Source organism: Miniopterus schreibersii (assembly GCF_964146895.1).
Source record: "Miniopterus schreibersii genome assembly, chromosome: 14".
In the NCBI taxonomy this organism is placed as follows: domain Eukaryota; kingdom Metazoa; phylum Chordata; class Mammalia; order Chiroptera; family Miniopteridae; genus Miniopterus; species Miniopterus schreibersii.
This window is the reverse complement of record NC_138114.1, coordinates 35,155,507-35,168,025: the sequence shown is the minus strand read 5'-3', so window position 1 is coordinate 35,168,025 and position 12,519 is coordinate 35,155,507. Positions and strand designations below refer to the sequence as shown.

Here is a 12,519-nt window from a genome sequence, read left to right as displayed (position 1 = left end):
AAGCCTAATCAAGCCACAATGTAAATAATAATCCTTATCAAGAGACATAATCACAAAAAGCAACCCATGCAGCTGCTAACTGAGTTTTCCTGCTAAGCGTATTAGTTTGGGTTTTGTTTTCAATAGTAATAGCCAGACCTCATGCATTTCTGCTCCAAGGTACAGCCTGTTAAATCTACCGGATAAAATCTGTCTTGTCTGTTGCTAGGATCTTTAATGTCTCGGGGACTTCTGGCCTGGAAAGTACACTTACCACTACTTAGTTTTGTTTAATGTTCAATTTATTAAGCTTTTACATCGATTAAGCACATTTCCCCAAATATTTAAACACTATTATGCAACTCATAAGTCAAACTACATGTTTCATGAACCAACTTTCCTTAAATATTTAAATGCTGATTTCAACCTTAGTCAAGATCTTTAAAACATTTCAATAAATCTACAAACTTCATATCACATACTCTCTTAACAGAAACACATGTAACATGTTATAGTGACCCTAAAAGTTATTGTTACACCCACATTTGCATTTACTTCAAAACAGCAACCCCATTGCTTTCACATATTCCTCCAAACTGAAAATTTACCTCTTTAGAGTGATAATAATCTTATTACACAGAAAAGAAAAAGACCCACCACAATAAAGAAATTCGTTCATTCATAAATAAAGTTTTTAAGGCTATTTGCATTGGCTATGGGTAAGGTTGCTTGGGAATTACAAAGGGAGGGACAAATGTGAGACACGATTCCAGGCAACTATTGATCAGTTAGAAAAAGCTAGTGAGAAAACGGGCTCACTGGTGACTACTTTGAGCACTGAAGAACATTTTATAAAGACAAAGATTGTTTTAAAGAGAAATACTGGAAGCCTGCCTTTTAGTGCACACAAATACCCTTCTTCCTCCCTCCTGTCCTTGACTGAGTCCCATCGTCGCCACTGCTTTCCCTCCTCGAAGCAGTCCTTGCAGTCTCTGGCCTGTGCTGACAAGATCTTGTCTCTTACTGGCTGTTCAGTCCTAGGCACTGAAAAAACAAAAATTTTAAATATGTTTTTTTGTTTTTAAATTACCAAAGAGACCACTTAGAAAAAAACCTTACTGAAAAAATTCTTTTGACTTTTTGTACCTGAACATGTTGGCTGAATAATCTTTCCATTTTTCCACCAATTAATTTGTTATCTTTTAAATGCAGTCAGAAGATAAATGCTACCCATTTTTTTCTTTTTCCATTTTTCTTTTCTTCTCTCTCAGGATGTGGATGTAAATGTCAGTTTGTACAAAAGGGAGCTGGTTGGAAATGCTTAATTTTTATCATGGTAAGGACATACATTGCTTGTATCAGATCTTCTTTCAATTATGGTAAAACATTTTTCAATATTCCCTAGGAGTTAGTCACTTGTTTGTTGATGCATTAGTTAAGGTAACACTAAATCTGTTACTACAGGTAACCCCCAAATCTCAGCAGCTTAATCCAGTGAAAGTTTATTTCTCACATAAAGTTAATCACTGCTGGGGGTTCCAGGCTGATGGAGGCTCCACCAGTGGGCAGGTGAGGAAGGAGAGAGCCAGGACAATTGGATGGCAGCTTTCACAAGCCCTGCGTGGGTGTGACACACAGCACTCTAGTCCACCTTCCAATGACTAACACTTAGGCCTACGGCCTTATAGAGATGCAGGGAGTGGGGAGGTGCCCTTTGGCAGATCAGCCTCTTCCCCAAAATTCTGCATCATGGAAGGAGAGTGCAATTTTTTTGGTAGTAGGATGGCTGGCCACTTCTGTACAAGGACTAAGTCCTGAGAAATTATATTTTAGAAAGAATGACCTCTGACCAGTTTTTTTAAATAAATATTTTATGAAGCGTACTGAAAATGATTAATTTCAATACAAAAAAAATTAAATCAATATCTATTGATTGAGCACCTACTATGTGCAAGTCTTTTGATGAATCCCATGAGAAAGCTGGTGTGGGTGGATACCAAGATGAATGAAACATGGTCTGTCACTCTATGAAGTAAGGCAAGAAAATGAACTTTTGTGTATATTATATGCAATTCATAAAATATAATTGAAAACATAATTTTACATCTAGAAAAACAAGTGTTTGCAAAGAGAATATCTGTTTTATATTCTGATTAAAAGTTTTCAATGTAGTTGGAAACTACAAAAGGTCCAAATTAAAAGAAACAAACAAAAAAACGCACACATTTATATGGCCCTACCTCTATCACACAGAGGTAATCACTGTGAACATTTTTCTGTTGATATTTTATCTATATATACATGTTTGAAATTTTATTTTACATAGATAAATTTCAAAGCACTAAAGTTAAAAACATCAGTTGACCTGTTGACCTGTATCCACGTATTGTGATCATGAAGAAATTCGAGAGAAAATGCCAAAATAAACTGTTTTTCTTTGCTGATGTCTGGGACACCGAGGTTCATGATTTATCATTAAAAGAGAGAGATAGTAGGAGGGGGAACATTTACACTGACCTTTAAGCATCTAACAAATAAATGAAAATGTGTTGCTGTAAAAACAACCACTATAAAAATGCATTGAAATCCACTACACTTATTCAATATACAGTGTGTGCAAGGACCGCCAGAATATGATCTAGGAGAATGGTTGAAAGGGCTGGGGATATTAGGTGAACTTTTCTAGCATAATAACTGTCCAAAGGCAGGTGGGCTCAGCCTGGAGCTCTCCATCAATGAAGGTGTTGGAGGAGAACCTGGGCGATCTCTAGTCTGGAATGTCAGAGGGGATCCAAGCGTTGGATCGGAGATTGAGAGATGCCATAAAGTCCTTTACCACCTACAGTGCATAGATACTACCACACGTATGACCACACGCACGGTCCCTGCAGGAGTGGCTCTGCAGCAGACCTCATCTGAGTTGGTTGGGATTATACCTCCTGTGATAAAACTGGCCTAACCAGACGATCTTCTAGTTAACCAGTTGACCACAAACAGAGCTGTCCTAGCTCTGGGGCAGTAAGGAGTTCAATGCATCATCGTTGACTTTCCAGAGAAACCAGAGGCTCAAATGGGAGCAGGTGTGGAGGTGAAGGTGCGAAGTGGAAGCTGAACAGGCAGGTAGATGTCCAAAGAGTTACAGTGTGGGGGCTAAAAAGTAATACTTTTCCTCCTACCTTCTAAGTTCTTTTAGTTGAACTAATAATCAAATTAACAGAGACAGATTAACAAGAAAAAAATCAAAATTTTAATACGTGCTCACAAAGAATTCAAATAAGCATGAAAATTCCAAAGACAATGAGGCAACATTGGGTATATATGACATTCTGGATAGGGGATAGGGGTCTGAGATTTCAAAAGTGAGAATGGGTGATTTCTAGGTAGTTGAGGAAAAAGGAGCATAGGTGGAAGGAAAGACCCCCAAGGCGACTCAGAAACAACAAAGATAGGGTAGCAGGCCCCTGCCTGAAGCCCTTCTATTTACCATGCTTAATTCAAATTAGGCTAAGGTGACATCCTAGGATTCCCTTCCCGAAGCAGATTTTTCTATCTCAGCCTCTTGGGCATGAAAGGAGGAGAGTCAAAGGTTCTTTTCTGAGTCTTTGTTTCTTAATAACCAGCTAAAGATCAGCACCCCAAAAGGCAGCTCCAGGATGGCAAAACTTTAGTCCCCTTAGAAAAACTCAGTTGGCTTCTCAGGGGGCTCAGAAGTAACCCCAATGCTTTGTCCTGTAAAGGGCGGGTTGGAGGACCATCAACTCCTTATTTCTGTGTTTGGCAGCCAACCTTCTCTTCCCCCACCCTCTCTTAGTTTGTATCAACAAAATGGTCCAAACTCATCTCAGTTCTTTCCAATTTGGGCCACGGAGACACAACTGGCATTGTATGGAAGGAATGCTACACGAAAAGGTATTTCTCTGTCATATCTTTAATTTTCATTTAGTCAAAAGTTGCATCTTCTGGCTACTTTGATCGGATTAGAGGAACTCTTTAACTCTGAGTGGAAAGAGAAAACTGTGGTGGGTTAATTGTGCCATCACCGAGTCAAAACAGCATAACTAGTCCCAGCACTGAGACTTAACTGACCACTAGCGTTGGTCATCGAGTCGTGTTTGCCTCCCGTCTTGTCCACTATTCAGCCAACTGCCTTTTCTGTTTTGAAAACAAAATATTCTACTACGGCTCTGGAATAAAACTGCACCATCAACGATCGGTAGGTGCGCTTCGCAGCGGTTTGGGCGAAGCGCCGCAAAGCAGGCGCCCCCGGGCTGCTGACACGCGGCCCGGCCTGCCCAGGGTCGCGCTTCTGGGGAATGTTCAACAGGGAGGCTTTTAATGCTTCTAAAGATGTTGAAACTAAAGAACAAATATTGACCCAGAGGGCACCACAACTCTCCTGAAAGAGAGTAAAATACATCCTTTATAAAATGAAAAACGACTTGGCCACAATATCCCAAACCCCTTCGCAGGCGGCCTCGGCGGGCGCAGGGCCCACTTGGCACGGCCGCCGCCCCGACGCACCGGGCAGAGCCCTGCGGGCCCCGCGCTGGGAGCCCACGGTCCCCGCCGGCCCGCGGCCAGAGCAGCTGCGCGGAGGCCACCCCGGGCGCCCGAGGCCGCTGGCACAGGCGCTGGGTGGCCGGGCCGGCGCCCCTGGGGCTCGGGCTCCGTCGAGGCCACCCCGCGCGGCGGCCCCAGCGCCCCGGGCGCCCCGGAGGCGAGGCTCCGGCCAAGGGACCCCCCTGCGCGCGGGCGCCCGTGAGTCAGGGCGGGTTATGCAAGTGCCGCCCCGCCCCCCCGCGCCTTTCACCCGGCACCTTGGCGACGGCGCGACCCCCTCCCCCCGGAGCTATAAAGCGGCGGGGTGGCCCGCGGCGCGCTCGCCTCCCGGCTCCCTGCTCCCGGACGCCCGGCTCGGGTCTGCGCGCGTCCCCGGCGGTGAGAGCGCCCGGCGGGCGGGGCGGGGGGCGGCGCGGGCGGGCCGGGGCTCACGCGCGTTTCCCGCAGGGAGGATCCCTGGGCGAGATGCAGCGGGTGTGGGCGCTGGCGCTGCTGGCTGCGCTGGGCAGCGCGCGGGCGGAGCGCGACTGCCGGGTGAGCGGCTTCCGAGTCCAGCAGAACTTCGACAAGGCGCGAGTAGGTACCGGCCCCGGCCCCCCCCGCGGCCACGCGGCCACTGCAACACCCAGCCTGCGCCCGTCTCCTTCGCAGTTCGCCGGGACCTGGTACGCCATGGCCAAGAAGGACCCCGAGGGCCTCTTCCTGCAGGACAACATCATCGCCGAGTTCTCCGTGGACGAGAACGGCCAGATGAGCGCCACCGCCAAGGGCCGGGTCCGGCTACTGAAGTCAGTGGGCTGCGGGCGGCAGAGCTCCCTCCAGGGCCCCCGGGGCTGGGCGCCAAACCCTGACCCGGGAGGGGAGGGGAGGGAGCACCAGGATGGGGGATGGCGGGAGGAAGCCCTTTGCCCGGCCCGACTCAGGCTCCCCTTGGCTTTTGCAGCAATTGGGACGTGTGCGCAGACATGGTGGGCACCTTCACAGACACCGAGGACCCTGCCAAGTTCAAGATGAAGTACTGGGGTGTAGCGTCCTTTCTCCAGAAAGGATGTGAGTAATCGGCTCAGTGGGACTGCCTTGGGTGGTAGGAGGGCCACAACATGGCCAGATCTCTGGGTTTCTTTTCCAGTGGTCCCCTTGGGGAAAAAATGGTCTGTTAAGTGGCAGGAATCCTCTGTGCCCCCTGAGGTTAGGGGCATGAGATTGGGTGTGGCTAAACCCCCTACTCACCTCTCCTACCCCCAGCTCAAAAAACCTGGCCCAACTCAAAGGACCTTTGAGCTCCTCGGAGGCCTTCTGCCATTTTCCTGTCCAGCCACTGTGCTGGGGAGTGTAACTTTCTCTAAGCTTACACCTCCCACCTCCCCGAGACCCAGCCCACATCACCACTCAGTCTGGTTTTGCATTTCTTCTATCTCTTCGGGCTGAATCCCTGAGACAGTTTGACTACTTGGGGTCCCAGCAGAGGCTGGGAGACCCTCATCCAAAGATGTAGGGAGCATTGGGCATAGGGTTGCTCCACTGCCCCCAGTGCCCTGCCTGCTGATGTTGAGATTCTGAGCCAGGCACGGTGCTCTTGGTGGCAGTGACCTCTTCCCTTTCTCCCAAGCACTGAAACTCAGGTGGGGGGAGGGAGATTATTGAGGACTCTCAGAAGAGCATCCCAGTCTTGAGAACACAACATCTGTATGCTCTTTCTACTCCTCTACTCCATTTCTCTTAAATTTTAAATCTGGAGTCTACTTGGTACTTAGGGAATTATGCAAGCCAGGGGGGTATCATGGGATTTTAGAGATAGTTAACCCTGCAAAGGGTTCAATAAACAAATGAATAAACTGAGGCCTAGAGGACAACTTAGTGCTTTGCCCGCGGTCATACAAGTTTGTGAGAGTCAGTGTGAGAGCCAGGGGTTCCAACTCCTAAGCCAGGATTAGGTGGCTCTGAACAGCGGGACTCCTAATTCACTGACCCACTTTCATAAAGTATCGAGCTCTCCTGCGGGATAGGCCACAGCGGGTGTTCAGGGGGCCTCTCTTATCTGGTGGTCCAGGGCAGAAGTGTTCTTTATGTGGCCCTTCACTCTGCACATGGCACACACACCATGACTTCCTCTGAAGTTGTATATTAGATGAAATCACATCTTTTATCAAATTGCAGCTTCAGCACTGATTTATACTGTACAGACGGCATTGTTATTTTCCAAGGGGTGAAAAGCTTTTATCCTTAGAAGTAATAATAATTATTACAAACGATGCAGCAAATCTTCCTAAAGTGAATCAGCATAAAATACATACTTTTCTGATAATGGATTACACAAGTCAATACTGGGGGTACTAGATTACTCATTTTTAGAAAGCAGAAACCCATAATGCTCTGTGGCATTTTGAGATGCACTTGTTGAAGGACTAGGATTCTGTTGGTGCTGCATTTGGGGAGGGTAGAGAAGACCCCATCCATGAGCAGTTAGGGTTCTGCCTTTCCCGCCTCCTCCCCCTACCAAACCAGATTAGTTCTGCTTTTACCTTTTGTAGATTGAGGTTCTATCTAGGATTTCATTTGGAGAAAAAGAAATGTATTGAAATCTTGAAAGTGACTGCTGTGATACTGAGATAACTGCAATATGGAAGGCATAGCGATAAATTCCTTCTTGGGTTACCTTTCAGAAAAGAAGCTGTGCAGTGTAGTGGTTAAGCATGCAGGGTTAAAGTTAGACTGCCTGAGTTCAAATCCTAACCTGACCCACTACCTGTGGGACCTCAGATATGTTCCTTATCTCCTCTGTGCCTCAGTTTTGTCACCTGTAAAAGGAGGTGACCATAGCACCTACCTCATGGAGTTGTGTTATGAGGAGGCTATGAGTTAATGTGGAGAAAGCACTTAGAGCAGTGCCTGAGACATGAGTTCTCTCTAAGGGTATGATATTATTACTGCTGACTTCTCTCCCCAGTCATGAAATAATAGCTTGATAGTCTGAGTATGGGATGATAGGACCCACAAAAAGCATCAGGTTCAAGTCTCTTATTTTCCAAATGAAGAAATCACATTAGAGAAGTGACCAGCCTAGGGGAGCACAGCTAATCATGCAGGTTCCAAGGCCTCAGACTACACTTTGACTGGGCCTGTTGGGTTTCTCAGGTGGTTAGTCAGAGCTAGCATCATGCCACCCTCTGGTTGGCTCACCTGGACAGTTAGATCTGAGAACTGCAGGGAGCTTCTAATCACTTTAGGTGATTGGAAGATACAGGTGTAGGGAGCTGAAGGAACATGTTTCAGGCCCACCACAGTGAGCCTGAGCTGGCTCCCTCTAACTGAGTGGGGGTTTTTGTTTTTATTGATTTTTGGACTGGTAATCAAAACTTCTAAACCAGTCTGTGTGGGTACAGTGTAGACATAGTGGCAGTGTAACCCCTCTTCCTGGGATGGTAGTGGCCATATGGCCTCTGTCTCCACTCTCCCTAGCACTGCTGTGTGTGGATAGTTGTCGACCAGAAATATTTGGGGTATCTCGCTCTCCAGCTTCTGGCAGTAAGGAGGTTGGAGGCCCCAGCTCACCCTTTCAGGCAGAGCTCAGACAATTCATCTTTTGTCTTAGGAGAGAGAGCTGCGTAAGGATTGTTACAGTTTAAATTCTTCATCTCAGCACCATTTAGCCAAAAAGAGCCTGGAGATAACACCAAACCATCTTAGGCCTTTTTTAAAAGTCAAGAACGGTAGTCAATTTTCCTAAAACCAAGCTTTGAAAGTTACTTGGTTCCTATGTTAGAATTCACATTCTGGCAACAACTGGGGGGGAAAATTAAGCCGCAGATTTGCTGAGCTAATAGCTGCCTGGATCATGAATCAGGGCCACGTTTCAAAGCAGAGTGCTTCTGTGTCTGAGCGGTAGGCTGCTGGGGCGCCTGTGACAGAGACACAGTGAGCCCCATTACCAGGGAAGAAATGATTTCATTTGGAGAAGAGGAAGACTCTGCCCAGGAGCCTGTGAGGGATGCTGGTGGTTAGGGTGGGGCTCAGCAGGCGGCCGCTTGGCTTCTGTTCCTGGCCTGCCTGCTGAATAACTGCATGGCCACCACTGAGCAGTCACGTGTCCGGGCACCCCACATGGCCTCTGACACTCTCTCTGTGGGAAAGACTGTGAGGTGTGGGGGTGACTCACTCTTCCTGGGGGGCCTGGAGTGAGCTGAAGAGGGGCCTCCACCACCCTCTCCTGTGCAGCCCTCCTGCAGGGCCTGGATTTGGGCTGAACCCCTACTGGCTGGCACTCCAGGGATTCTCAGAGCCAAGAGGCACAGCCAGAGGTGACTTAGGGTGAATGTTAGCTTAGAGACCTCCCTCACACCTTCTGATGCTGGGGAGTCCTCTGCAGTCCTCCAGTGTGGAGCATGACATGGGCAGAGATTATCTCTTGCTTCATGACCTGGGTGTGAGATGGAGACGCAAAGCCCCTTTGTTTCTTGTTCCCTCTGCCTCCAGTTTTCATATTGCCTAGAGACAGTGTAGTGTAGTTTACACAAGTGGCTCCAGAGTCAGATTGAATCCCAGTTCTGCCTTGCTTTTTGGGATTCTGGGTGAATTACTTAGTTTCTCTGTGCCTCACTTTCCTCATCTGTAAAATGGGGATGATAGTGTGCACTTTGGGGTTCATGTGAGAACTGGGGGGAAAAAGAGGAAAGTGTCTACACAATGACTGACATGATTAAGTGCTCAGAAAGCCCTATTCATGGTTATGTCAATGAGAATGTTAAGTAGAGGTGTGGCACTTTTTACCAAATATAAGGTATTTGGATAAACCTGAGCATTGTTGCTTCTCCATGGCAGATCCTTCGCGTACATTCTTATTTCCCATACTGCCTTTGTTGGCATTTTCCCTGCCTTTGTGTATGCTTCTTCTTCATGGCTTACATCTCAGTCTTAGGAATAAATATACTCTAAATTTTTCATGGGCTCAGCTCTGCCTCTATTAGGGGAGTTCTGACAAGTACAAGCTCTGAAAAAAGATATCTGATGACAGATGGTGGGCATCTTGTGCCCCCAAAGCAAAGACTGCTCTTTTGCCTGCTAGGGGAAGTGGGCAGGGTTACTAAGGAGGAATTAGGATGGAGCCAGAAGAGCCGTGAACCAGACCGTCCGAGTGGGATCCTCCAATGGACTGAGGCAGGAGGGCAGCGTAGTTCCTGAAATGACTGGGAACTAGCTGATAGAGGCCATCTCGAAAGACACATCCTGACGTTGGGGATAATGTGAGATGGTGACCGTCAGACAGACACAAGGGCATAGATACTGTTGGAGGATAGGTGGGGAAGACACAGCAGAAAGACCTGGTCCATGGTTTAGATGGGCCCACACTCTTGGTAGTTCTTTAAAAGGGTGCTATTGCATTTATCATCAGGGTGAGAGAGAGTCATCGACGTGAATGAGGTTCCCCCAACTCTGGAACTTTCTTCTGTAAAGGAGAACAAGTCCTTTTCCATTTTCCCAGTTTCATAAAAGCTGTCCGAGTTCTCTGTGGTCTCCTGCTCCCAACAAAATGAAACTAGTCGCTGGCCCCTCGGTTCCGGCGGGTTCCCTGCCGGCTGAGGGGAGGCATTGGCCCTGGCTTTCTGGCTTGCAGACGATGACCACTGGATCGTCGACACGGACTACGACACCTACGCCGTGCAGTACTCCTGCCGCCTCCTGAACCTCGACGGCACCTGTGCTGACAGCTACTCCTTCGTGTTTGCCCGCAACCCCCACGGCCTGCCTCCGGAAGTGCAGAAAATCGTGAGGCGGAGGCAGGAGGAGCTGTGCCTGGCCCGGCAGTACCGGCTGATTGCGCACAACGGTGAGTGGACGGACAGGTGGGTGGGAGCCAGGCGCGGCCAGCGCTCCCTGAGCGTCGGCGGGCAGTGAGCTTGTGTCCGCCTGCCAGTGAGATGCATGTCACCTGCATGCACAAGGAAACGGAGCCTTGGGAGCCCCTGGGAGCCAAGTGTTGGTTCTTCTTGATCAGATCTTTCAGTGGCCTTATCACCGGGCTGATGCAGTAGGAGTGGGCAGAGGCCTTTTTCCAAAACCCTGGCACTTTTAATTAATTAGAACTGCAGGGGACACTCTCTTCCTTTTTCCTGATAACTTAGCCCAGTCTGTAGTCACTTGATTTGCCTCTGGCTACTCTGCCCAAAAACCCATTTTGACTGAATATTATTTGGTGATTCAGTGGCCCCAGTGACAAGCTAAGCTGCGAATGTAGCCACTGGTATAAAAACTTAGACATTGCGATAGCAAGTTCAAAATGATTTCGACAAATACTAAGGCGAAACCAAATTGACTAGCTGATCTTCCTCACACCTTTTGAGATTCTCTGGGACTTTGTACAGATACTAGCCTCATCTGATGTTGATTTGAAAACCAGGAACATTCTAGAGGAAAGTGTGCTTGTCTACTTGAATTGACACTCATTCCCATGGGAAACTGGGTTTCAAAATCCAAATATGAAATGCTAAAATGTAGGAAAAAGAGAACGAATCTGAACTTTTCTGTTGGTCTTCTAACTAGCTGAGGAAAACTACACCAAACAGATACCAACCCAGACCAAAAACATTCATCAATAAGATTTTGATGTTTCACATTGGGGTGGCCTAAATGAAGGGCCAGGAAAGGATTTCACTGCGGCCAGACTCCAGGCCAAACCCTTTGCCTACATCTTGTTTAATCCTCAGAGACACCTTATGAAATAGACACTCTTATTATCCACATTCTCATTATCCGATGAGAAAACAGAGGCTAAGAAAGATCACAAAAGTTGCCCAAGAGCTGTTGTAAGTAGCTGAGTTGGATGCAAAGTGAGATGTTTTTGTATATATGTGTGTTGTTTTTTTGTGGCACTGAAGCCCTTTGTGGCCCCCCGTGGTGGCACATGGGACAGGACATGGTGGACATTCCATAAAACCACTAATGGAGTGGCTGCGATCAGGCCCACTTTCTGAAATAGAAGTATGCACCCCCCAACCTTCCGAAATGCAGTGAGGCAAATTTAAGGCAAAAAGAACACTACCTCATACAGGAGATCCCATGGCCCCCAGAGAAATTTGAAAGGCTGCCCGAAAAAGCCTAGAGGATGATTATGAATCACAGCCACATCCAGCTGTAAACTTAAAAGCAGCACTTGAATGAAGCTGAGCCGTGAGGCCATCATGACATTCATAATTTACATTACACACTGGTCCATCTTTCTGTCACTAATGACTTTTGTTTTCTATGTTTTAGGTTACTGTGATGGCAAATCAGAAACAAACCTTTTGTAGCAACATCGAGGATGTCAAGTGCCATTTGAAAATGTCCCACTAACTCTCACTCAGCCTTCAACTCTATTTATCTTAGTTTAGTCTGGCCCTCTCTCTTCCCCTTTCCTTCAGGAAACATAAAACCTTCAGGACACATAAAAATATATGTGGGAATTAGTGAATCAGTTTTCACTCAGATGTATGTTTTCACTGGAGTTTTCTAAGGAATCATTTGAGGCTTAGGATTCCAGACTTGGATTTATTAAAATATAGCCTCCTGTTTCCTATGATTTGGGTTTTCATTTGTGTTTGTGTGTGTTGAAGTGAGAAGTCCTACAGATGGTTGGGTGGGATGCACTTTTATACCACAGGAGGTGTTCTTGCCTCCCTGGTTCTTATGACCTTTGGCCGGTTCTAGTGCCTAATCTCCATTAGTGACTATGGCTTCTCCCAACTTCCTGAAAAAGGGTGCTGTTCCCCATTAACCCAGGAAGGCCCCCAGCTGCCAGCCTGGACAAAGCACCAGCAGGTTAGTGAGTGTGGGCTAAGCAAGGCCAGTCAGCCCACAGCCCCAGTCAGCCCTGCGCCAGTGCAAGGGGCAGGATGGCCAACTCACCCAGTTGGGTTTGAGAGACATGGTTCTGGGTCAGCTCCAGTAAACACCCCCCAGCCCGTCACTATTTCTAGCACTTAATTCACTTATTTCAGATGTGGC

The 12,519-nt window shown here is 47.5% G+C and overlaps 1 protein-coding gene across 1 annotated transcript; it reads left to right on the top strand.

The window, feature by feature from the left end:
• Window positions 1-4,820: 4,820 nt before the first annotated feature.
• Window positions 4,821-11,931, top strand: RBP4 (retinol binding protein 4). Its single transcript, XM_081158457.1, has 6 exons — window positions 4,821-4,917; window positions 4,987-5,115; window positions 5,191-5,327; window positions 5,483-5,589; window positions 10,151-10,363; window positions 11,788-11,931. The coding sequence occupies exons 2-6, from the start codon at window positions 5,005-5,007 to the stop codon at window positions 11,823-11,825; spliced, it is 606 nt and encodes a 201-aa protein (XP_081014583.1). The 5' UTR covers window positions 4,821-4,917; window positions 4,987-5,004; the 3' UTR covers window positions 11,826-11,931.
• The last annotated feature ends 588 nt before the right edge of the window (window positions 11,932-12,519 follow it).

Coding starts and splice junctions, on each gene's coding strand:
- RBP4 (XM_081158457.1), top strand. CDS start 5,005: ATGCAGCGGGTGTGGGCGCTGGCGCTGCTGGCTGCGCTGGGCAGCGCG. Junction 5,328..5,482: donor GGCCGGGTCCGGCTACTGAA/GTCAGTGGGCTG, acceptor TGGCTTTTGCAG/CAATTGGGACGTGTGCGCAG. Junction 5,590..10,150: donor GTCCTTTCTCCAGAAAGGAT/GTGAGTAATCGG, acceptor TCTGGCTTGCAG/ACGATGACCACTGGATCGTC.